The sequence below is a fragment of the Megascapheus bottae genome, chromosome 13 (assembly GCF_031878675.1).
Source record: "Megascapheus bottae isolate mThoBot1 chromosome 13, mThoBot2.hap1, whole genome shotgun sequence".
Lineage (NCBI taxonomy): Eukaryota > Metazoa > Chordata > Mammalia > Rodentia > Geomyidae > Megascapheus > Megascapheus bottae.
In genome coordinates, this window is record NC_143521.1 from 20,018,346 (window position 1) to 20,045,365 (window position 27,020).

The window sequence follows — 27,020 nt, forward strand, 5'->3', positions numbered from 1 at the left end:
AAACAGAAGGCCTATCTGAGCATTAACTAAAAGTAAAAAGGAATAGGGGCTATGGTTCAAGTGGTAGGGCACTGCTATTCTCCCAATACCACACAAAATAGTAACATTTTTGACATTCCTTTGATCAGATAAAAACATCTCAAATCTGGTAAGTCTACACTTTGCACAGTCTTTGACACACACATTATTGTGAAAGATTTATTAAAAATTCAACATTCTAACTTATAAGGAAAGGCAAGTGAAGAATCTGAAAAGGAGGATTAGCATTGAGTGTTAATTTTCATATAGATAAAAACTTTCCTGGCAAAGTGTTATAATGACTACTGTTTTTTCCAAGATGAAAAGAGGCAACTTCATTATTATTGAAAAAGTTATCCTGAAAACAAAAACAAAAAAATAAACCTGCTGTACACTCTGTTATTTGACCAATTGGAAAACTGAAGCCACAATAATGCTGAAACAAGTAATATTGTTTTTCAAACAAATCATGAGGCAACTTTTGAAAAGTATAGAGACTGAAAAGGGAAAGAATGGGCACTGTGTTCTGTAGAATGTGGACTTTCCTTAAGAGCGCTCTCTTCTCCCTCCCTCTCTGCACTTTAGAATAAAATAGTCTTCCATCTGGGACATAAAAGAACACCTGTTTAACGTGTATTAGGTTCCTTCACCAGCACCCCTACACACTATACACTACACTATTAACACACACACACACACACACACACACACACACACACACACACACACAATTTCTGTAAAGCACAGTTTTTATAGGAAAGAAAACAGCTCTTGAATTTGTAAGTTAGAAAGAGATCAATGCCACATCTTCATATACAAAACTATTCCCTTCTAAACACCTCACTTTTACTATTCTGGTATATTTTGCGGCTTCTACTGAGAGAATAATCATGTCTAGAAGCTAGACATGACAAATGGAACATCACTGCAGAAATGTTCTTAAAACAGAGTGTATCTCTGTATCTGAACATTTCTGGAAGCAGGACTATCTCCAAGCCTTTCCACACAATTTTAAACAGAGGAGCAAAGTTAAGAACCAAAATTCTGTTTCTCCATTCATTCATTCTCTTAATTCCTGTTTCGTGAGCATCACTGGATACCTGGTAATTCTAAGCACTAGGAGTGGAATGGTGAGCAAACAGCCTATAATTTCTGTACTCACAGAGCTTCTGTTTTATTGGGAGGAGACAAGAATGCGATATCAAGATACAGGCTATGCTCAATTGTGGTAAGTTCTAAGGGGAAATAATGAAGAATGAAGGACATGCAGTGGTGGAGGATAGGTTCCATAAACGACAAGGGCAATCCATGAGAAGATAATCTTTGAATGAGGACCTGAGTGAGCGGAGGAGGTGAGTCATGCACAGAACTGAGGTGGCATGATAGGAAAAAGAGATGGCAAGGGCAAAGTCCCTAACAGAACTGCATGACTCGGCTAAACAGGAGAAGGAGGTCCATGCGATCAGGGTGAAAAGTTCATGAAGAAAGTAAGAGCATGTACAGAAAGACTAACTGGAAGTATTTGCAGAAATCTGGGTGAAAGATGAAGGGAGCAGGAAACAGGGTGACAGAAGTACTGAATGTGAAACGTGAGATACCTGAATATCTGAGTGTCTTTGAAGGTAAAACAGATTTTTCCATTAGTCAGATAATAGAGTATAGAGTAAAACAGGATGAAAGCCCAATGTTCTAAAGGAAGCAGCTAGAAGAATGAAATTATTTGGTGGAGTCGATCTGGACATGTTTAGTTGGAGACTCTTAATAAGCCTTCCACTTATCTGATTTCAATTAGGAAAAGAAAGCTAGCCTATGGATATAAATGCAGACATCAACATATTAATGAATTCACTTGAAACTAAATACTGACTCTTTCTTGAGCTTTACCAATAATGTAAGTGCTGGCATCCTATGGTTATCAGTCAAAAAGAGATGAACTGTAACAGAACTCTAACTTAGGTCAAGATTTCCAAGACACTATTAGATGCTGAACCATTATTTGTAAGACAATAAGTTCCTAACTAATAGCGCACTTAGCAAACATTTATTAAACACCTATTCTGTAGCAAGCAGTGCAAGACATTAGGGTTACTATAGTGAATGGACAGACATGAGGGTCTCTGACTTCAAACAAATTTGTATAATGAGTTAAATAATATTAAACTACAATTCATCAATAACAGATTGTGACCATATTAAATAGGAGAAACCATAAAATGAACATTTTCTTCCCTCAACACATTTTCCTGCCAACACCCTTCCTCCCCCGTGGTACAGTGCCTCAGAGATTGCTTTGGTTACCAAAATGGCACCTGCCCCAACCTCAAAAAAACTAATCTTTACAGATGTTTAAGAATTCAAGGGCATTCGCCTTTAAGAATCATACATGAAAAATATTACGGCCATGTCACTAAATGATCAGTGACAATGAACTATGATCACTCTACCTTTTCGCGACCAGGAATCCTATAAATTATAGTATACATTTTGACTTACACCAAAAACAAAAACAAAAAAATCTATTCTGTGGTAACTACTCACACAGAATTTTAAGATGAAAACAGGAATCAAAGTGGTCCTACAAGCTCAACTGACTGCACCAGAATATACGCATCCAGAAGAAAAAGACTACTGAGTCACTGCTTCTTCATAGTTTGTCTGCTTTTACTGATCAAAAGTAACTTCTGACTTGAGAAAGACCAGTCCATCTATTGCCATAGGACTGTCACCTGTATTTTAGCTCAAAGGCTCGAAAGCTCAGATATAACTGGTAGTCTTTAGATTGTAGAAGGTATGTTGTAGGATGCACTTCAAACTTTAACCCACTGCTGTACTCCCAGGACCTAAAACAGTACTTGATATATGTATGTTTATTCAAGAGGCACTGGTTGAATTGAATATATATATATATATATTAACACAATTTTGGAAAAGGTAAACTACATTGTTCTCTCTATGTAGCAATAACAATGAGAGACCAATAATGTGCCATTATGTCATGGCCATTCTTTATATAATTGTGATATGCCACAGAAAAAAGACTGAGTCTGGAACATGTAACAATCTATAAGTAAAGAAAAGCTCTGTCCCATATAATTTACACAACCTTAAGATACTTGAGTAGTGCTTAATTTACAAAGCATTTCCAAATATAGATGTGTAGATATAATGTGTGTGGTATAATTGTACAGCTGTTATTTTATGTAACATATATAGATATTTCATTGCTTTCACATAGATACTCAGAAGATGAAATTATACCAACTTTGACTTAACAACCACTACTGTCTTCACAACATCCCTCCAATCAGGGAGTGGATAATATGCCATTCTATATCTCACTAGGCATCTTGGAGATATAGGGAAATATGTCTTGCCTATTCTCTTTGGGCACATTTATTATAAAATATCATCAACACTGAGAATTACTTCCATTCCTTGCAAAAGTCAGACTCATGTCAGCACACACACCATGCTCCACATGTGAAGAGGGCCCTTGCATCTCTATCAGTGTAGGATGGAAGAAGAAATGGTCACTGATGCCTTAGCCCAGGCAACATCACGGCCAACCACCATTCAGGCACTAAGGCCAGAGAAAGCACTCACAGGTGCACCCATCTCCCCTACACTCATTTCCCCAGGTCAGCACTACACACTTCGTGCCTCACCTCGCCGTCTCCTTCCACTCCATCTCCTGCCCATCCACGGCCAGCAACTCATCCAACTCGGTGAAAAGCTGAGGAGGCGCTGGACTGTCATCCTCCTCTCCCAAGATGAATCGGATGCGTTCTGCTGCAGGAGAGACTGCAGAAGTGAAAATACTGTGGTTAAACATTGGCTGGACCACCCTGAGAAAAGTGTAACTTCGAGCTCTTCCTCTCTCCTCAAGGTTATTGGGCTTCCCCTCCACATTTTCAGTGGACATCTTTCTCGCTGAGGCTCTCTTCTGCCCAATCTAAAGCCAAAAAGAATTCAAAGCCTGTCTCTATTCCTTTAGTTCACACTCAATCTAGATTCTCCACCACTCTCTGGAACAGTATGCCAGAACTGTGTAGTTTGTGACAAAAAAGCTTGAGCCCTCAGATGAGCTGAGGTCCAGCCACGCATTCTCCTCCCCACTAATGACCTATCCAAAATTCTGTGATAGAAGTCAGCTTGAACCAATCACTTTTTTATGGAGCAGTGGGAGGAGCAACAAAGTACCCCAATCCTGAGTTTTCCTCTGATCCCCACCTTCTCCCTACCCTCCCTCCCTCTGTCCAATGTCTACACACCAGCCCTCGCAGCCTCCCCACTGCCCACGACTGACTAACTACAAGGTTGATGAAGGAATATTTAACGAGATGGGCCTTCTTCTTTACATAATGAAAGGACCCAAAAACATTTAGTCACACTTCAATGCACTTGAAAAACAAGCCCAAGTAAAATATTGCAGACCTGATGCGGGGAAGAAGAAGATTTTTCCAACACACTTAAGCACATAATTGAATGCCCTACTAGCTCCTTTTGACCCCATCTGCTGAAAATCAGGTAATGAAAAATTAACTAGAATTCCTCCCAAGTTGTAGGTTATTTTCTTTTACTTTAAGGAAGGCAGAAAGAGGAGGAAAGGGGATGGAGAAAGAAAGACAAGCATTTGGAAACGGATAGTTATATTACAAAAATATGGCCCATACATACTTTTCTAAGCCCTGGCTAAAACCAAGAGTGGCATATATATGTGAATGGAGTTCATATGTATATTACCTAAAAAAGAATATGTACACAAATCTGTAGAAATACAGTTAGTATAATAAAACAGGCAAATCTCAATCATACGAAAACTACAGTAATACAGGACAGGATAATATTCCATAGATCAAAATCTTTCTGTACAAAATAAATCCATGATAAATATTCAAACTAATTACTAAAATATCATCAATGAAAAAAAGTATAGTGACCACTATTCAGGAATCGTCTCGAAAGGAAAACATCTCTTTAAAGGTAATCTGTAAGCAAAAGTAATCCACTGATTTTTCCCTGAAAATGTGTTCATTCACAAAAAATAAGTTATTTCAAAAATGTTACAATAGCAGTGATCGCTACAGCATCATTTAACATTGAGGAAAATGGAAAAATCCTAAATAACTCTAAGAGAGACTGGTTAAAGAATGGCATAAATATACATATATATATGTATATACATCTATATTTATAGATAGGTAGATACAGTAAGAAAATATAACATCAAAAGACCAGGAATATCTCTTAGCCGTATAGTGCTTGCCTAGTATGAATGAAGCCCTGGTTTTGATTTACTTTCATTAAAAAAAAAAAACATACTAATAAGTAACTAGCAAAAAGCTAGAACTAGAGGTGTGGCTCACATGATAGAGCACAAGCTGTGAATAGAAAGGTCAAGTGAGTACACAAGGCTCTGAGTTCAAGCCCTAGTCCCAGCACACATACATAAAAAAAAAGTGATCCTATATTAGTGAAAGAAAAGCATACATACCTATATCCACAAAATAAGCCTTAGAATTGAGGCAGCTCCACTGAGCTCCAACTCATGTGTACTTCAGTTTCTATGCTGTAGTTAAACAATAATATTTCCTTAATCCACCCCAAATTTCCCTTAACATTATAGATCAACTCTAACTATATAAAGTACATTTTTTCTTTAAGCTCTTCTGTCTACAAATCGCATTACATTAACTAACAAATATTGACCAGTCATAGTACTTGTATCTGTCTGTTGGTCACTAGCCACTGACTGCTCTTTATTCAGTTTGCACACTGACGACTAGGAGTGTACTTGTGTTACCTTCTGCTCTCCCAATGGTAAATCCGCACTGCATGGATAATCAAGAGACAACTGTCTAGCAAAGATAAAAGTACATCATACAAATGAAAATTGATATCAGAAGTAAATTTTGAATCCAATATAAATGGAGACAAAAGAAGATCTGGTTGGGTAGAATGGTGATAATCCCGACATTTGCCCTTTAAGAGACTGCATATACAAAGGTCCTAATAGACAACATATATAACAACCTGAAGTATAGTTCACATAGCACAGAGCTACTCAGCAAGCACAACATTCTATGTTCAATCACCAGTACCACAAATATGCCAGGGATAGTATTTGGCAAAGTTAGAAAGGCCCTATATATTAAAAAATAAATAAATAAATGTTTGAGGACATGAGTCAAGTGATAGAGTACTTGCCCAACTTATCTGAGGCACGGCATTCAACTCCCAGTAAAGGAGAGCGTATATACATTCACATATGCATGCACATGGACATACACATACAAATATGGAAAGTAGTTATAATGATTAATGATTCTATCTCAGAGGAACGCTAATAGACCATTTCTTGAAAACGAAGGCACATGTATAAAATACTATAGGCACATCCAAACTTCAAGAGCATGACAACTAGTCTAGATATTGAAAGAAAAAAGAAATACTTGCCACATTTTATAATACAAGAGGAAAGAGGCAAACATTATTCAAACTACTCCTGATAAGATTTCATAAACAAATAAACCACTTTTAATTTCAATATTTTTAAATTTAATTTTATTGTAAGAGTGGTTATTGCCAATATTTCTAATGTTCCAAATTACTGTCTACTAAATAAAAACTAGCTTTTCTATTTTTTTCCTTTCCCTATATCTTCATAGGTAACATCGAAAAAGATTTTAATGATTAGATTTCTGGGGGAAGGAGGAAGGTATTAGGGTTTGAACTCAAGGGCTTGTGCCTGCTAGGCAGGTACTCTGCAACTTAAGTCATACCCTGAAACCCTTTTTGTGTTAGCTATTTTTTGCCAATTGTGGGGCTTGAACTCAGGGGCCTGGGACCTATCTGTGAGCTTCTTTTGCTCAAGGCTAACACTCTACGGCTTGAGCCACAGTGCCACTTCTGGTCTTTTCTGTTTGTGTGGTACTAAGGACTCGAGCCCAGGGCTTCAAGCATGCAAGGCAAGCACTTTACCACTAACCCATGTTCCAGTCCACTTTAGCTAATTTTTAAAATAAGTGCTCATGTTTCTGACATGGATCACCATTTTCCTATCTATACTACCACTAACCTCAACTGCAAGACAATCCCCCGTTTTTCACGCCATGCTGGCCCTCTTCTGTGTGTCCAAGCTTGTTATTCCACACCATCCCAAGATTGCCTTTTGACTTGTGTCCTGATCTTTTCTAACTCTTCCTCTCTAAAATATTAAAATACTCTTTTCTCTTTTCAATAATCCTGACTTGATTTCATAATCAAGAATTCTAATTTTTCTAATATGTCATACTAATTGTGCACAGAACTTGTGCATGAATTCTTTGCTTAGACACAAATACACAGGCTAGTCCACATTACCTAACTGTGTATAGGTGGTATCTCTCCTCAGCTAGAACACCAAGCCCTGGAAGGCAAAGTCCCTTCTGAGGAACCAACATGGAAGCACACAAGCTTTAGACACAGTAAACTAGATATGGTTGAATAAACCTTGGATGTTTTAAGTACATAAAAATGTAGCCAGGCACTTGTAATCCTAGCTACTCAGGAGGCTGAGATTATAGTTCAAAGCCAGCCAAGGCATGAAAGTCTCTAATTAACCACCAGAAGACTGGAAGTGGCACTGTGGCTCCAAGTGTTAAGAGTGCTAGCCTTAACCTGACAGCGCCCAGACCCAGAGTTCATGCCCCATCACTGAAAAAAAAGAAAAAAGAAAAGGAGCAATTTACAAAATGAATCTCATGTTAAGAACTCTGAAAAAAGATGAACTCTGAAAAAAGATGATATCTAAGTTCTGAAATTTGTCATTGGTCTATTCCTCCCCCTAGATGATCTTTGGATAGGATCCAAAACACAGTGCTCAGTCAATGTTGGCTAAGCCTCAAATACAAAATTGAGTGTTTAGGGTAAGGAGATTTCCTTGGCTAGTGGGAATCAACCTGCACTTAGTCTTCCCTCCATTAGGACATTTACTTCCCACCAACTTATGTTTCTCAAATTCCTCGCTGTCCTTGGCCTTTGTACACCTTTACTACTGAACCATCAGTTAAGCCTTTACCTTAGCAGCTCTTGATGCACACTTTTGGCACAGTACAGCCACACAAAGTAGAATGGAAAAATGACAAAGAATGAATAAAAATGAGCAATAGATATAGATATAGATATATCCTACCTTAGCTCCTAAGGACAAAATATTTCTCTGCTTCATTATTTTGGCTCTTTTAAAGAACTCCCTAGAAAATGGTCTGGCATAATGAACTGGACACTCTGAGGCTTGCCAGTAACCAATGCATCTAGTGTAGATCACTTCCAGGGAAGCCTCCCACAGCAAGATCTGGGAGGGCTCAAGTGCCTTGTATGAAAGGCCATAGGATTTGCCATATAACCTACACAAGACTCTCATATGCTTTGTTTTTGTTTTATTTAGTTGTATTTATTTTTTTCAATTGTATTTTATTGTCCAGGTGATGTATAGAGGGTTTACAGTTATATTTTTCAGGTAGAGGATACATTACTTCCTAAGCATTGCTATGCCTTCCCATGTTTTTCTCCCACTTTCTCTCTCCTACCCCCTCCCAATCATCTTGATTTTCCCTTTCCCTTCCCTATGTCAAATAAATGTATATGCAATATACCAGGTACAATAACAACATAAGATATACCACAGAGAGAAGAGGGAGGGGGGAGGGAGGGAGGAAATAACTTCATACAGTAAGTTAAAAACAACAAACACAAAGATAAAACTCTTGCTTTTATTTTTTTAGCCTGACAACAGTAGGGACTGAATTCAGGCCTTTCTGTAAGATAGGGTCTTGCTTTCTGCCCAGGTCAGCCTAGACCATAATCTTCCTATTGGTGCCTCCCCTGTTGCTAAAAATGATGAACATATTACACTGTTCCTAGCCATTGTTTCCTCCACAGCTGGGAAAGCAGGCCACCAAGCTCAGCCATTGGTTGAGAGACAGGCCCACAAACTTTTCTTTTAATTGTCCACATTAGCCTTGAGCTGTAATTTTACCCACTCTCTACATTCCTAGTAGCTAGGAATATAGGCTTGAGCCACTTCATCCATCCCTCTCATATTCTTTAAATCATCCTTAGATTATATGATGCCAATAATGTAAATTCTATGTAGGTAGTCAAGTAAATGTAAATACTGACCAGGAAAAAAACTTTTGTCATTCAGTACAATGCTGCAAGTTTCAATCCATAACCAGATACAGAAGACGTGAGTATGGAGGGCTGACCATCTTTACTCATTTTTAATGTATGCTACACACTGCGGTGGTATTGAAAGATCACAAAATGCTTTTATTTTTTATTTTTTATAGTAATATATCCAGGGTTTACAGTTACATTCGCCAGATAGTACATGCATTACTTCTCACACATTGATACCCCTTCTCATGTTTTTCCCCATTCCCTTCCCCCACCTACTCCCAACCATCTTGTTTTCCCCCTTCCCTTTCCTATTTCAAATAAACAAATAAACATATATAAAATATACCAGGTAACACAGTCAGATATAGTAACAATATGAGATTAACCAAAGGGCAACGAAAGAGAAGAGAAATAACATAGTACATTAAGAACAACAATAACATAAGATAAAGCTCTTGTTTCCGTATTCTAGAGATCCTTTCATTTAGTCTCATCCCACAAAATGCTTTTTACAATACAGTTGTTGCCAAGAACTTATGGGTGGGAAGATGGCAAGATAACCTGGGAAGTGCTATGAATAAAAATGTAACACTAGTACAGTTCCCAATGGCTGCACCATACTAAGCCGTGCAACATGTTCAGTACTTGGAATTTGTTCATTTTCCTAGGAAATAACCACTGTTACTATTCCAGAAGATATAGCAAAAGGGGGTTTTAGAGGAGAAGAGATTTGCCATTCATTCGCCTAGAAAATGATATGACTCAAAGCCCTCCTGTAATCTTTCCAGGCCCATTTCTTAACCATCAGGCTCTCATTTCAGTAAATAAATAAATAATTAGAAGAGAAGCAGGGTTAAATCAGCATATGGACAGTACAGAAAATAAATGTTTTGGATTTCAGCAGAGGCAGAAATCATACTAGCATATGACACAGTCCTAAGAAAAATTAATGAAACATTTGGTTCATTATCCACCAAAAGGCAATTTGCGCATGTGCCCTCTTATTATTTTCACTCTGGGAAGCAAACCACTACTGTGGCACCCCTCTGGCAATTAAAAATATTAACAGAAATAATGGTCACAATGAGTCCCTCTTATGAAACACAACAAGTTGCATATGAGTTCTCTTCAGTGGAGAAATGAAGATTTGAAGAGTTTGTATTTTCTCCCAAGCAAAGTATGCAATCTGATGAGGTCTTAGCTCTCTACATAGAAATGATGTAAAGAAATAGCTATTAAAATGATCATTTTATTGAAACAAAAGCCATATAATGAATGATTGTTGTCCTTAATGTACTATGTTATCTCTCATCTCTTTTGCTGTCCCTTGGTTATCTCATATTGTTACAGTATCTCACTTTGTTATCTGATATATTGGATATATTTGTATTTGGTTATTTGAAATTGGATAGGGAAGGGGAGAAAACCAAGATGGGGGTGGGGGGAGGGTAATGGGGACCAAGACATGTGAAAGGGTATCAATGTATGTGAATTAATGCACCTTCTATCTGGCAAATATCATGTAACCCTTTTATTAATTACAATAAAAATATTTAAAAAATAAAATGATCAATGTACTATTATCAACTGCCTTAACATAGACAATCATTTTATGTGTTGGTTTCTGTCTTTCATTCTAAGATAAAAGTTTATGGATAGATATCATGGTTGTTAAAATTTCTATATCTAGGCAAATTATACAATCAGAATATTTAATATATAAAATGTTTATAAAAAATCCACAAACTAGTCCAGGAGTATGGTCTAATGCTAGAGTGCTCGCCTAGTATAAAAAGGAGGAATAAAGCTGAGAACATGGCTTAGTGGTAGAGTGCTAATCCTAGCATACACAAAGGCCTAGGTTCAATTCCACGATACCATATAAACAGAAAAAAACAGAAGTGATGCTATGGCTCAAGTGGAAGAACTCTAGCCTTGAGAAAGCCCAAGGACAGTGCCCAGGCCTTGAGTTCAAGCCCCAGGACTGGCAAAAAAAAAAGGTCCAAGCAAGTCCTAACAAAAAGCAAGACTCTATTAAATTGAATTTACATCCTATATCATGTCAATGATAGAAAGATAGATATTAATTTTTCAACTAAGCTTGACAGATTGAGAGATACATTTTCTTAGACAGGAACAGTGTTTACTATATATGAATATACAAATAAAGAAATTTTTACATTAAAAAACAATAATTAGAGCCAGAAGTTTGGCCTAGTGATAGAGTGCTCACCTATCTTATAGGAAGACCAGGGCTCAATTCCTCAGTACCACATACATATAAAAAGCCAGAAGTGATAATGTGGCTCAAGTAGTAGAGCTCTAGCCTTCAGAAAGCCCAAGGACAGTGCCCAGGCCTGAGTTCAAGCTCCAGAACTAGCAAAAAATAATAATAATTACAGCAGTAAGGGCTGAAAGTATGGCTTTAGTGATAAAACACCTGGCTAGTAAGCCGTGAACTTGGACCCCACTACTGCAAAAATAAATTAGAAAAATGCATACACCTATAGATGCTTAAAACACATGTTGTATAATGACCATCATTGTTTTTTTTGCCCACTCAGCATCCCTGACCTCTTTTTCAGACAACAGTATCCTATTCTCCTTTGGAGAACGAGAATCTATACTGTGAGTTCATCCATCCGCAGAACCAACTCCTTGCATCCAATGTCTGGGCAGTGAGACTATCACAACAAAACAGTTCATTTTTGAGTGGGCACTTTATCTAATTGAAGCCAGATGGAGTAAATAAAGTGTCAGCTTTTTTTTTCTGGAACTGTTAGGAAATAAATTTCCACTTTATGCTGGGAGACTGGATGGTAATAAAAGCTGTGAAGTGCAGATGGTCATCTTGAAACCTTAAAAAAATAGCTGTTTGAAAATAACACAAACAAGGAAAAATTCAGAGCCACAGAAGACTAAAATTCCTGATGCCATTGCTTACAACACCTAGATCCAGCCATGCCTGAAGTCAGTTGATCTTTTTTTTTATCATTTTTATAACTTTCTTAATGAAATGTGACTTGAATTTTCAGTCACATAAAACCAAAATGTACTGATATACACACTTAAGATTCTACCTTATCAGGTTTGAACACAACTAATTTCATAAGCTAGTTATATCATCAGATTTATCCACAAATAATTTTTTGCTCCTGTTGCCTGTTACTGGAATTTGAATACAGGGCCTTGCACTTACTCAACTTGTTTGAATGATGGTCTGCACATGAAGTCACACCTCCATACTATCTTTCTGCTAGTTATTTTTGGAAATGGGAGCCTCACAGACTTTTCTGTCCAGGCTGGCTTCAAACCATGATCCTTTAGATCTCAGTGTTCATAGACAGGTAAAATAGACGGTTAATTTTTTTCTTTTTCAAACTAGTCAAGAAACTAACAGACAAATAGCATTCATTAAAATAGATCATTTTAAACACACATAGATATCACTGTATGAATAACTCCCACTCAAGAAAAGCTGTCAGTGATCACAATTGCTATTAATATTTTATGACACGATTATTCATCCAGAGAATCAGTAGCATTGGAATCCTACCAAACTATCTTACTCAAGAGCCATAGTTTAAGCTGGGTGCAGTGGCTCATGCCTGTAATCCTAGCAACTCAGGAGGCTGGGATCTGAGGATCATAATTTGAGCTAGCCTAGGGCAGCAGTAGTTATCTCTAACTACTCAGAAAAAAAGCCAGAAGTACTTCTGTGGCTCAAGTAGTAGAGTGCCAGCCTTGAAGACAGAGAAGCTCAGGGACAGTGTTCAAGCCCTGAGTTCAAACCCCAAGACCAGCCAAAAAAAAAAGTCTAAAGCATTCAGGGGTCTGTTGATTAGTTTATGTATTATTCTAATTACAACAGATATATTAATTGTAATTATATTAGCTAAATTATTGGTTCAACATTTTAAGAATTTTTATCACATGGTTCTTAATAGATTCAATGTTGACTTAAAGCAAAGTAACTAAACTAATGATACAGCTCAACTTTTTAAATTTTTTTTTCGGGATTTTTATCTCCCAGATCCATCTTCCTTAATCTAGACATACACAATAGTCACCTTTGTGTGTGAGGGGCACAGTGGGAGGGAAAGGGGTTCACAGGAACTGTAAGAACTATCACAAGACTCCAGTAAATCCACTGTCCTTGTCAATTCTCTCCATCTGCATCCCCACACCTTGCTAAGGACATCTACTCCCAAAGTCCCCAGGAGGGAATCCTCAGGTTCTGACCTCTACAACAGGAACTCAGAGAGACCCTGAAGTCATGACAAATACAAAGGGAACATGAAGAGTCAGATTCTGTAGGAGCCTTCACACACACACCACTTGCTAGGGAATTCCCAGAGCAAAGGGGAAGCTAATTCAGAATTCATACTCACTAGACACTATGCTGGAAATGAACTATATGACTTGGGGTAGGGGATGAAGGATCCGGAGGAAAAAGACTGGGAGAAAATGAGAGAGGACCCAACTATGCCAAGCCCTCCTATCAATTCCTTTTGTTGTTTTTCTACCCCAGTTATAACTGAATATCTTATGATTACAACCAGACTTAACAATTTATATAGATTGTCTAGCAAACAAATACCACAAGGATTTTTCCTAAATGCTAACAATTATTAGCCCCCCAAACTGTGGGATTATTGGCTCATATGTAAGTTGTCATGTCTTATTTATTAAGATTTTTAACTGTTAATATGAGGACAGTAATATTAATGCCAGACACTCCCCTAAATTGAAAACTGAAGAAACCAAATTATCTTCCTCAAAAATGTTCCACACAGGCTGGGAATTTAGCCTGCCTCGCTTGCACAAAGACCCGGGTTCGATTCCTTGGTACCACATACATAGAAAAAAATCCATTGGTGCTATGGCTCAAGCCTTGAGAGAGCCCAAGGACAGTGCCTAGGCCCTGAGTTCAAGGCCCAGGACTGGCAAAAAAAAATGTTCCACACAACCAGGCACAATGACCCATGTCTATAATCCTAGCTACTCAGGAGGCTCAGATCTGAGCATCAGGGGTCAAAGCCATCCCAAGCACTAATGTCCATGAGACTCCTATCTCCAATTAACCACCAGAAAACCAGAAGTCGTGCTGTGGCTCAAGGGGTAGGACAATAACCTTGAGCTGAAGAGCTCAGGGACAGCACCTAGGCCCAGAGTTCAAGTCGCACAACTAACAAAAAGGGGAAAAAAATGTTCCATACAATCACAACCTTGACTGCTATCTGGGGACTGGAACTGCCAGTTCTGAGCTGTGTACGAGGACAAGCCCTGGTTCTGAAAGCCAGTGGGGGAATGGAGCAATCACTGAATGTCAGATGGAACACGTGGGAGCACAGAACCAGGAGCTGGCCTGAAAGGCTCTTTGGAAGAACCTGAAGAGACAGGAAGCTCTCAAGAAGCCCACAGAAACCTCTCTAGAATTAAATTAAAAAGATGGGAATGTGACTTAGTGGTAGAGTGTTTGCCAAGCATTCATGAAGCCCTGGGTTTGATTCCTCAGCATCACATACACAGAATAAACAGTAAAGATGGGGCCACTCAGCAACCTTTTCCAAGCAGATCTGAAATTTCCTTATGTGTGTCCCAGCTACCATTCCCATTTTCCTTTCGTTCCTTATTCACTACTTGAGTTCTCTTTGCTCTACCAGAGTTGTCCCTGATGATACTGCTTAGATGATGAATCACCCTGCCTCACAGTAAACACATCAGCACTTTTTCCAGGTTCAACTCAGACCAATTATCAGCACAATTTATACCCTGAGGTTTCTAAAGTCAGATCCAATTCTCATCAACGTTAGGAAATATTCAAGATTCCCAAAAATAAACTCGACAGATTTGCTCAAGAGCAACTATTTTCTATACCAGGAAGCTAAATTTATAGCTCCAGTATTAGTATCCTAACTACAGTGCTAATGCTGCCATTAGATGTTTTTTTGGATGCAGAGAGAAAAGAAGACAGCTTTCTGCCTAAGTGATCTCTTCCAGAATGCAGAAACACAAAGGTTCCACACCTCCCAAGAAGCTTTAAGACACTGTCTTCGTGCCCAAGTTGCTGAAAAATTCTATTCATCTTTCTTGGACTCAAAAGGGAACTTAAAAGGGACTTAAAAAGGGAAAAAGAATGGAAAAATTACAGAAAAAATAGAGAAAAGAGAGAGAAAAAGGAAGAAAAGGAAGGAGGGAGAAAGGAAGTGAAGGAGGGAGAGAGAGTGGGAAAAAGGGAGAGAGAGGAAGGGAAGGAGGGAGGAAGTGAGGGGGGATGAATGGAGAAGGGAGTGGGGATGGGGGAGGGAGGGGAGGTGATGGGGAAGGGAGGAGGAATGGGATGGGGGAGGGAAGGAGGGAGGACATGGGGGAAAGGGCTGGAGAGAGGGAGGAAAAGAGAAAAGACTGCTTTCAAGATTTTTAAAGAGCCAGGCGTGGTGGCTCATGCCTATAATCCTAGCTACTCAGGAAGCTGAGATCTGAGGATCAAGTTCAAAGCCAGTCCTGTCACAAAAAAAAAAAATCCTGAGACTCTTATCTCCAATTAACCTCAAGAAAAATGGGAAGTGGGGCTTGGCTCAAGGATAGGGCAGTAGAATTGAGCTGAAGAGTTCAGAGACAGTGCCCAGGCCAAGTTCAAGTACCATGACCTACACACACACACACACACACACACACACACACACACACACACACACACACAGATTTTGACAAAACTGAATGTGATAGAGACACATCAACAAAATATTGCAACAAGGTTTTCTTCTTTTCAGCCTTATAGAGATCTGATGTTAGTCAAGGGTCCAAAATTAGTGATTCTCAATTTCCGTGAAATTGAATCATAATCTCAGCAAGAAAAAAAAACAGATCATCCAACACTTTCTACTTGGTGTCTTTAGCCATACTGTTCTCAGATAATGTAAAACTTTATGTCTCAGGCTAAGAGCTGAGTGTTTAGGCCCTTCAAAACTCACACTGAAACTGAGTGCCATTGTGATAGCAGTGGGATCTCTGAAGATCACAAAAGACTAGCCCTCCCTAACAGACTACTGATCACTGCACAAGTCAAGTGGGTCACTGCTAATGCCTTGCTTCGCATTGTCTTCTCTCTGCCCCCTACCTCCTAATGCTTTGAGCCATGTAGGACACTTCAAGAAGGCTAGCCCTGTGAACTGGGCTTCCCAACCCTCCAGAGCTGTGAGCCAAATTCAAATTATATTCAAATTAAATTAGCCAGTCGTGTATGAAACTATCACAATGAAACACCTCCACACTGAGCAATTAATATGCCTTCATGAACAGGAGGAAAGAAGGAAAAAAAGAAGGAAGGAAGGAAGGAAGGAAGGGAAGGGAAGGGAAGGGAAGGGAAGAGAAGGGAAGGGAAGGGTATTGTTATAGCATCACAAAATAGACTACATTACTTGGTATTAGAGGTTGCTTTTCTTTTTTTTTACTTTTTATTTTTATTTATTTATTTATTTTTATTGTCGGGGTAATGTATAGAGAGGTTACAGTTACATTTGCCAGGTAGTAGGTGTATTACTCCTCACACATTGATACCATTCTCATGTTTTTGTCCCCATTTCCCTCCCCCACTCCCTCCCAATCATCTTGTTTTCCCCCCTTCCCTTTCCTATTTCAAATAAATGAATAAGCATATATGCTTTTCATGCTTTTAGTACTGCTTGTACTGGAGGTTGAACTCAGGCCCTTCAACTTGTTAGATGGGCACTCTATACTATATGAGCCACACTTCATCCATTTTGCTCTAGTTATTTAGGGAATAGGATTTTACATTTATGCTCAACTAGCGTTAACAGTAATCTTCTTTTTCCTATTAATGTTTTCCATATAGATAGAATGACAAGCATGTGCCACTACAGACACAGGTATTGGTTAAGATGGAGTTTGTGACTTCTTGCCTAGGCTGGCGTCAAACCATAATACTCCCAATCTCTGCCTATCAAAGAATTAGGATTACAAATTTGACCATCACACTCAGCCTAAGGCATTTTCTTTTATCTACCCCAAAGAGTATATAAGAACATCAACCAGTAATGCACTTTCTCTGGTCAGAAGAGACCTCCAAACCAGGCCAGGTCAAGGGTAGGGTGGTAGCCCTTGAGCTGAAGAGCTCAAGGACAGTGTCCTGGCCCAGAATTCAAGCCCCATGACCAACAAAAAAAAAAAGAAAAAACAGGCTAGAAAATAAAAAAATGTATAAAAAAATAAAAATAAAAAATTATATAAGAAATGAAGAAATGTGATAGAAGTGGTACAAGTCTAACGAATGAGGTTTTTATCAGTACCTTACCAAATTATCAATAGAAAATTGATCAAATTACTTTTAGTAAACAATAAAATAGGATCAGCCAAGCTTTTAGAGACTTTTTTAGGTTGGCAGATCACAAATTATTACAGAAACAACTAACTTCCTATTAAATCATCCATATTGTCAAAGTACATAAAGCCAATAGAAAAGATCAAAATGGGCACAGGGCTGAAAGGAACTTCTATCTCCTATTGAAAGTGTACTATGGCAATGCACATATTATAACTGTGTTGTCAATTCACTCCCTTGAAACAATGTAGTTCCACCATCATCTTTCCACCTAACATTTCTTAATTTCTCATATTAAATGCCTACATACTGCACTTCAAGCCATCTGGAGGTAACTGTAGTTCATTGGGGGTGAGATAAATGAGGGCCACTTCAAAAGAAATTGATTATTAACAGCTTCCTGTTCAGAATGAAAATGCAGAGGAAGTATTTAGTGACTTCTAAAGCTGTGGTAATGGGTAAAACATTGCTATTCCTTAATTGGGTGCAGAATTTCCAATTAATTAAATGTCAGTCATAAAACTTAGAGATCCTTTGCCTTTTATTCAGACAAGCCCAGCTTTAGATCATGAAATATCAGTCTAATCTACTTGAGAACTAGAGTTGTCTATTTATAATAGGCCTTTGAAGGCCTGCACAAGCTTGAATCTGTCTTTCCAACAATAGAAAGTTTAAAGTATTTTAGCAACCTCTAACAGCATATATTAGGCATTCACCTGAAAACTGCCCAAATGCCTCTGCCAGCTCCCTTTCCTGTCCCCCACCCCAGGGGGGGGGCGGGCGAGGGGGCCACAAGAAAGAACCACCAGCAAAGCTGAAATTTATACAGCTGCAGAATGATATAAAGGAGGAGTTAGGGAATACCTACTAAGACAATGGAAGGTATTCAGAATTCATAAATTCAGAGTGCATACCAGGGAGATTACAAACCTACTACAATCTTTTCTCCTCAACTTTACATACATTTTCCAATGCCAAAGTCTTTACAATTTTTTGTCAATTCATCACTACTCACAGCTTTCTTTAAAGCTTGTTTTCACTTTTTCCTGGCCAGGCAAGCTTGAACATGATATTTACATTGGTCGCAAACATAACAGTGGTAAATAATACTTACCATGAACATGACTCTTTTACTCCTCAGCACACCCCCACAACCAACCCCAGCTCTATATTCATGCATATTCAAGGAGGCTACACATACATCATCAGTCACTTAACTGGAATGGGGAGATACCCTGACAGAAAGGTGTCCAGCATAAGGTCCATACTCTTCCTGATATAGAATGCTTTTTCTTCATTTCTATTTGCTTTGTGTTTGTAAACACAGAAAACTTGTTAAAAGCCCTAACACATATCTCACCAGTAGCTTGAGCTCTTTGAAAGTGAGGCATGCCAAAGTGGTGACAATAGCTAAGAACTACCAAAGAACTACATAGCTCCGATCGCTTTCCAATGAGTGTGAAAATTTTCCTACATTAAGTTTGGAATTCAATCATTATTCCTTTATTTTGTGCAAGCCATCCATACCATTACTTTCCTCTAGTTTCAAATGGCTGTCTAAATTCATTCTAGAGCTCAAAAACAATTAAGCCTCCAAACTGTTACTTTTAACTTAAGGTGTTATAGACCATTTAAGAGTCAGGTAAATATACATGAAAACAAGATGTGTAAAAAATTAAAGTTAGAGAACAGGATTTTCTTCCCAATCACCAATAGATTTGTTAAAACATTTGTTCCAGGTAATAACCTAATCTCCTACAGTTGCATGTGCCTAGGATTTAGAGATGGATACACAATAGAAAAAAAAAAAGAATAAAACGAACTAACAGAACTGGATGTGGTAACGCATACATGTAATCCCAGTACTTGGAAGGCTAGGCTGAAAGAGGAGAACAATGAGTTCAAAGCCAGCATGGAGTACAGACAAAGCCCACTGGTATAACCAATGGGTGATTCCTATAATCCTACTTTATTCATGAGGGTGAGAACTGAGGATCAAGGTTTGTAGCCAGTGTGGTCAGGAAAATCCTGGGGACTCTTATCTTTCATTAGCCAATAAAAGCTGTGGAGAGGAATCATTGTGAGCAAAAGCACTGATAATACCAAGATATATACAGGGAAATGGAGCTAGGAAAATTGAAGAGATGAAAGAGGTTGGGAGAGATGGAAGAGTATTATGAAAATGAGCAAACACTGATCAAAACACAATATACTCATAAAATAGCATGTTAAACTGAAACACCTTTGCACAGCTACTTAAAAATAATAATTAATTAAAAGCCAGAATGGAGGTATGGCACATACATAACAATAATAACAATAACAATAAACCAACTAACTGCACACCCACAAAACACATTTTTTTGCCAGACCCGGGGCTTGAACTCAGGGCCTGAGCACTGTCCTTGGGCATTCCTCAAGGCTAGTGCTCTACCACCTGAGCCACAGCACAACTTCTAGCTTTTTCTGTGTATGTGGCACCGAGGAATCGAACCCAGGGCTTCATGCAAGCTCTCTAGGCCACCCTCCCAGCCCAAACATATTATTTTAGAAATTAAAAAGTATCTCATAAAAGGGTATGAATATGTGTGAAGTAATGTATCTTCTATCTGGTGAATATAATGCAACCCTTCTATTAATTACAATAAAAATATATGAAAAAATTAGCTAAGGAACATCACAGTCCTTAAGACTGTATGACAAGAGACAATAATAACTGCTATCAAGAATTTGGAGAATTCACTGACAAAGTACCTTTCCACTTTACAGCACTATCTAGAGAACTTCAAGGAAACATGTAACCTGTGTTTTGAAATTGCCTGTGCCACCCTGGTGACCCAATTTCCTAATCTTTGAGGTGAGATGTGTCAGTGATGTTCAGTGGTTCATCTCTTAGTAATGTATTCCATTATTATTAAAAACAGCTGCAGAGCTACATGATAAATGCTTGCAAACAGAGGTTTATGCTAAAGTCCGGAATGTTCAAGGGGAGGATTTTCCTTGTCAACTTCTAACTGCCCCAGCTCTGTTTCAGAAGTAAGGCTTGCTGGCCAATAAATGGAAGCCTGGCTGATGACATTCTGTCAAAGCAATCTGCAAACGTTTATTTAGCTGCCACAGTTCAGTTGAAACCACTTCCTACTGAGATACTGACACTGCTATAATGTTGATTCATGCTTCTGTGGCCTTAAACATTAATAACCGTAACTTCTGGGTTTTTTTAATGGTTTGGAATTGCCAGCAGTATGCTCCCTCCAACTGGTTCTAAATAAAGCTAGTTCATGATTGAACTTGCTTCGAAAAGCAGAAAGGCATCTCTTTAGGCAGCTTTGGGTCGTAAGTGCTTTTTCATGCAAAAACGTGGGGCTGAAGATCAGTCATATCTCTTTACATACAGAAGATGATTGGAAAAGATTACCAAGATTTTAAAGGGCTTTGTTATCCAATATGCACTTGCAATTAAAAATTCTGTACCATAATCACTAAATCTTGCATGTGACAAATCAATTCTTTAAGTATAATGAGCATGTTCTTCAAAAGTTTTCTCAGCCCAGATAACAGAGGAGTCTACCTAGCCTCAAAAATATTTCTGTTGTTGGGTGCTAGTAGCTTATGCCTGTAGTCCAAGCTACCCAGAAGGGTGAGAACTGAAGGTAATGGTTCAAAGCTAGCACAGGCAGGAAAGTCTGTGAGACTCTTATCTGCAAAAAACTATTCCATAAAAGCCAGAGCCTAGTGCTGTGGCTCAAGTGGTAGAACACTAGCCTTGAGCACAAAGCACAAAGAAACACTCAGTTCAAACCCTAGAACCAACCAAAAAAAGGAAAAAGAAGAGAAAAGCAAATCTCTGCTAATCTCTTTTTTGGTCTTTGGACTTTAAGGATTCACATGGATTTTGTAATTAAAATAAATAGCTCTATGTTTATTTTATTGTAAAAGTATTTCTTTCTCAATATCCAAATAAAAAGGATACTTCAGGTAAATATATCTGTCCTATCCTTGACCCTATGAGCAGCTGCAGCCCAGCCTAAAGAGCAAATCTTTATGAGAATGTGGACTTGGAGTTTCATGATGGCTTCCTTTCAGTTTTGTGTCATAACTAAGCTACAATAAAGTAGTAACATACTGATTATTCAGTATCTATTCTCTACTCTTTCTCTTCCTCAGACACCCGACGCAAACCAAAGTCCTCCTGCAGTTCGAAACCCTGAAATGCCTTCTTGACCTTGAATAGGTTTAACTATTAGGAGGGTCGTCTTAGGCCAGCTCTGCGGTATTTTCTGAGTCTTAGGTTTGATACTAATGGACAAAGAATAGAGGGGGAAAATAGTCTGTGGGAAAGGGAGGAACCAGACAAGTCAGCCAAATTTCCAGTCTCTCAAAGTTCAGACAGGCATTTGGCTTGATAGTTTCATAAATTCCAAGAAAACCAACCATACTATAATTTAATATGTTTGGCTTATCCACTATTCCTTCACCAGCATGAATAAACGAGGGCTGACTATGAGCATGCCATATAATCTGTGATCCAATCAGGCTATTGGTTCATTCACAAATTCTTTATGAATAGCTCTCATGTACCAACCGCATGTTATAGGTTTATATATGAAAAGGGAAAACTCTACATAGAAAGGAGCTGATACAGTAACTGTGTTTTAATGTATTCATTCATTTAATAAGCACTTAGTATGCACTGAGTGTGTCCTAAAACATAGTGATATTGGTTTTGTTCAAAGCTCTTTGGAATGCTACATTATATGTGTAGGTCTCAGAAGTCTGGAGCTTGGGACATGGAAATGCGATAAGAGAAGAGAAAGGAGTCTGTGAAAGTACATATAAGATAAGTCATGAATGGCCCCATATACTTTGATAAGGCATTTAGACTTTATCCCCAGGACCAATAGGGAAGTATTAAGAGAGTCCAGAAAAGATTCTCCAAAGCAGGTTCATGTTTTAGAAAGTTGCTGGAACGATGCCATGATGCAGTAGTAGAGGGAGGATGTGCAAACGTTCTTTGAACCATGAGAACCTCTGTGAAGCCACCACCATAAGGAGTAGTTACGGGAACGATTCAAGTTCACTGCTCTGTGCATCTCAGCATCTGCCTGTGTCTTTGTTCCTCAATTGCACACACCTTGAGAATGTTTGTTATCTTCAACCTATGTTTAAGCTGCTTTGCTTCCAAAGTGTTCTTGGCTCTCTTTTGCATCTATCTTCCTAAATGCACTTAGCAGACGACATCTGACTGTTCCCTTTTCATCAATACTCTTCACCTACCTCAACCCATGAAACTAACTGTGGCAAATCTGGCTATAGAATTTGCTCCCATCACCCAATAAATGGGGCTGGTGCTGCTGCTACTGTTGATAGCTTAAGAAGGCAATCAAAAAAAAGCATAAGCTAACAACAGAACTTTTTAAAAGCATAGGATTCCATTTTCTTGGATACTTTCATTCCATAGTCATCACCACTGATCCTTGTTAACAGTTTTACTGAAATATTTTTCAAGTGCTTTATCCAGTTACTGAGGACAAAACATAAGACTAACTTTTTTAACCACACAATACTTGAGCTGTACTTTCGAAACAGGGCCAATCATCAGATTCTAGGACATTTAAACACATATCAGTGGGTTCCTGAATTGATTTAATGGATGAGGAGGGGGTAGAAATCTGTATATGTCTACACAGATTTCCTGGGTGAAGATATGAACTAGGGTAGTTTGGTATACCAGTGATCAATGCTTCCCCAGTGTGTTAGAGAAGAATTAAGCACACATTTTTCTCTTAAATGCTAAGTTTACTGAAACTTAGGCAATCACCTTAAGTAATTGCCCTTTATTGAATGTTTACAGAAACCATTTACAACTAATTCACAGGCCATTTTCTAAATGCTTCAGGCTTACTTTGCTTTCCCACTGCACTAACGAGTGTTAACTATTAATAAAGAACGAAGAAAAATCAGAATCTGGAGGTGATTTTAAGCAAGACTTGTAATTATTAAAATACATGTGAGTTCCTTGTGGCATTAACCAGAGACTTATGATCCAGGCTTAAAAGCACAACGGGCCATGAATAAGCCTAAGTACACTAAAGCTATAAACACTAAAGTCCACCTTCTCATTCTGTCTGTCCCCTGGCAACCAAAATCTACACAGGAAAATTCTATTTTTCAAACAAAAACAAGTACTTGTAGCAGTACTGCTGATAAGGAACTCAGAGAAATCTATATCTAAAAGAAAAGCAAAAACTCTATTATCAATTAAAGCACCTACTATTCTTAGTCTCTATTCTAAGTTCTTCGTGTGTATTTTTCCCATTTACTATTGCTAGGAATCATTATTTTCTCCCATTTTATCACTAGGGAAACTGAGGCATGGAAGGGTAAAGTACCAAGTTCACTAATAGCTCACTAGTAACAGAAACAGGAATTAAAAGCAAAAGTCTGACTTCTCTGTGTACCAACCCAAGACCATCAGGGGTCTGACAGAAGGAGACACACTATCACAGGAAATATGAGAAGGCATGGATCCAGCATGCAACAAGCCTCTACTTCATTCCCGGGGTGGCCTCTCTAAGTTAGGAAGTGACCACACTTACTGTTTTGGGAAATAGTAACAGAAGATGAATGATACACAGTTGCTTATCATCACCACCTTACTCACCTCTTTTGCAAAGCCTCCTTCAGATGGAAACACTATTTCCCTGACCCCCTTGCATTATAATTGAGTCTACTACATCTGTCTCTCCTGCCATTGGGTTGCCAGATCCATTCATGGGTTGTGGTGGGTACAGATTCTATGTCTTTGCTCCTTCCCCAGCACCTAGATTTACAGCATAGTATACCTAGACACAATACTTGATGAGTAAATACATGAGCGGAAGAAATGTAGCAAGAGAAAACTGAGAAGTAAAATAACTTGTTTGTAATAGTCCTGTGTGCTAGAGGTGAAGATGAGCAAAAGGATCGCACAAACCAACCCTATTCTGCATCACACTAGTCTCTGGCTAAAATTGCTTGACTGAAAATGCAGTTATGTCACCTTCAGAACAGCCCTCTGAAATAGCTCAATCACATAATAAAGGCTTGGATAAATCAAGTCACTTGCCCACTGTTACAAACTAGTAAGAGTCAAGCCTGGAGCTGAGTGACACACACTTAAGTGAAAAATGGTATAATCCTGGTTTCAAAGAGGAAAAAGAAAGAGCCCATTGTGTAACCAACATGCAGGTATGGTGGTGCATGTTTATAATCTCTACTAGATGGGATATAAAACTTTTTGGCTGGCCTTTGACTGAAAAATAACCTGCCTGAAAGTTAACTAAAGTCAAAAGGTCTGGCAGTTGGAAGTGGCTATGTGTCTCAAGTAGTAGAACACTAGTCTTGAGCAGAACAGCTTAGGGACAGTACCCAGGCCCAGAGTTCAAGCCCCATGACTGACAAAAAAAAAAAGGCCGTATGACTTAAGTAATAGAGTACTTGCCTAGAAAGCTAGACGACATGAATTCAAATTCCAGTACTGTCCCACCCAAAAAGAGACTGATGAGATTTAATTATAAGAGAAGTAGAGATTTAACTCAAATCCCACATTAATAACAAGTATGATATGTTTGTGTACCCACTGGTTCTAAGCTAAGCTCTACCACCTACTACACATGTGACCTTAGGGAAATTATTTAACCCTTCCATGACTCATTTTTATTCTCCCTGAAGTTAGTGATTGATAATTTACAAGAATGATTAAAGATTAAGTGAAAGATAAATGCAAGGTGTTAATCATATGACAGATATTTGACAAATATGCATTTGTCTAGGCCCTAAAACATGTAAGTATAATTCAGTACATTCATTGACAATTGATTTAGAAAATAAAACTTCTACTAATGGCAGAACTAAAAAAGACAATTATATTGAGATTATGTTTCAACTAAGGTGTTTCAAGTATTCCACAAGTGAAAGTTCAACACCACAGTATACACAGATAGCTAGAGATTAATTATTTTCTTTTCAATCTTCTATTCAAGACGCAAACACTCTACCACTTGCACCATACCTCCAGACTAGGCTTATCTTTTTTATTTAATAATGGCCATAAGGGTGGAATTTATCAATATGATGTACTAAAAATTATTGAGATACTCTTGCTATGGTTAATATTTTTTGATATTGACATTTACTTGTAATGATCAACAAAAGCAATTGGATTTGGGGCCAGGAATTTGGTCTAGTGTTAGAGTGCTTGCCTAGCATGCATGAAGACCCGGGTTCGATTCCTCAGTAACACATACATAGAAAAAAAAAAGCTGGAAGGGGTACTGTGGCTCAAATAGTAGAGCTCTAGCCTTGAGAAAGCCCAAGAACAGTGCTCAGGCCCTGAGTTCAAACCCCGGGACTGGCAAAAAAAAATGGATTTGAAAGAAAGATAAAACCTACTGACCCAACCATAGACCTAACTCCTAATAGCTAAGACATGGAGACATGGACTGGTTTTCTCACTCTTTTTTTAAAAAACTGTATTTTATTATTGGGGTGATGTATACAGGGGTTATAGTTATATTTGTCAGGTTGTAGGTATATTACTTCTTGAACACTGATACCCCTTCCTCGTTTCCCCCCTCCACCCCAAATATTCATCTTGTTTTTCCCCTTCCCTTCCCTATTTCAAAAAAAACTTCAAGAATGGCATATATATGGGGCTAGGAGTGTGGCCTAGTGGTACCATACTTGCCCAGCATGCACAAAGCCCTGGATTTGGTTCCTTGGAACCACATACACAGAAAAAGCCAGAAGTGGTGCAATGGCTCAAGTGGTAGGGCACTAGACTTGCATAGGGCACTAGCCTTGCAAAAGCTCAAGGACAGTGGCCGATTCCCCAAGTTCAAGATTGGCAAAAAAAAAATGGCATACAAGGGATCTAAGTGTAGGTGTAAGTGTAGATGTACTGGCAGCTCTGACAGGAGAGATATTATCTAACAGGAGAAACATCAAGTAATCTACTGTTAAGAAAGTCCTTCCTTTGTCTTTCTTCCTTAAAAAAGCAACACTCTAGGCACTAGCCAACTCCATGATAATTAGCAATCTGGAATTAATAATACCTAAACTAAATTATTAGGAAAATCCATAGCCATTATAATTAAGATTATTTTTCTAAGGCAATGTTTACTATTTCTTATTTAGTAAGTAAAGTCTCCAGGGCCAGAGTGGCATCATGAGCCTGTAATCCCAGAAACTCAGGAGGCCAAGACTAAAGGACAGTGAGGTTTGAGGCCAGCCTGGGTTACACAGAAGCACCTTTTCTATATAATAAACAAACAAGTAGAGACACTAAAGTACAAAGGTTAAAAAAAACTTGCCAAGATAGAATCAGTCACTGGAAATCTAGAACACAGCCTCATGTTGTTCTCAGATGATTAAATGAGAACATGGTTCAAATACTTGCAACCTGCCACTAAGCACTTTTCTCGAAGCATTTATGTGACAGGTAATTTTACGTGTT

General features: G+C 38.4%; 1 protein-coding gene across 4 annotated transcripts in view; it reads right to left on the reverse strand.

The window, feature by feature from the left end:
* Slc4a4 (solute carrier family 4 member 4) overlaps positions 1–27,020 on the reverse strand; it is a 434,785-nt gene that overhangs the window by 186,709 nt on the left and 221,056 nt on the right. For all 4 annotated transcript variants that reach the window (XM_090343454.1, XM_090343451.1, XM_090343452.1 and 1 more), the window contains one exon: positions 3,684–3,819. In XM_090343454.1, the coding sequence (XP_090199580.1) occupies positions 3,684–3,819 (136 nt within the window). The remainder of the gene's footprint in view (positions 1–3,683; positions 3,820–27,020) is intronic.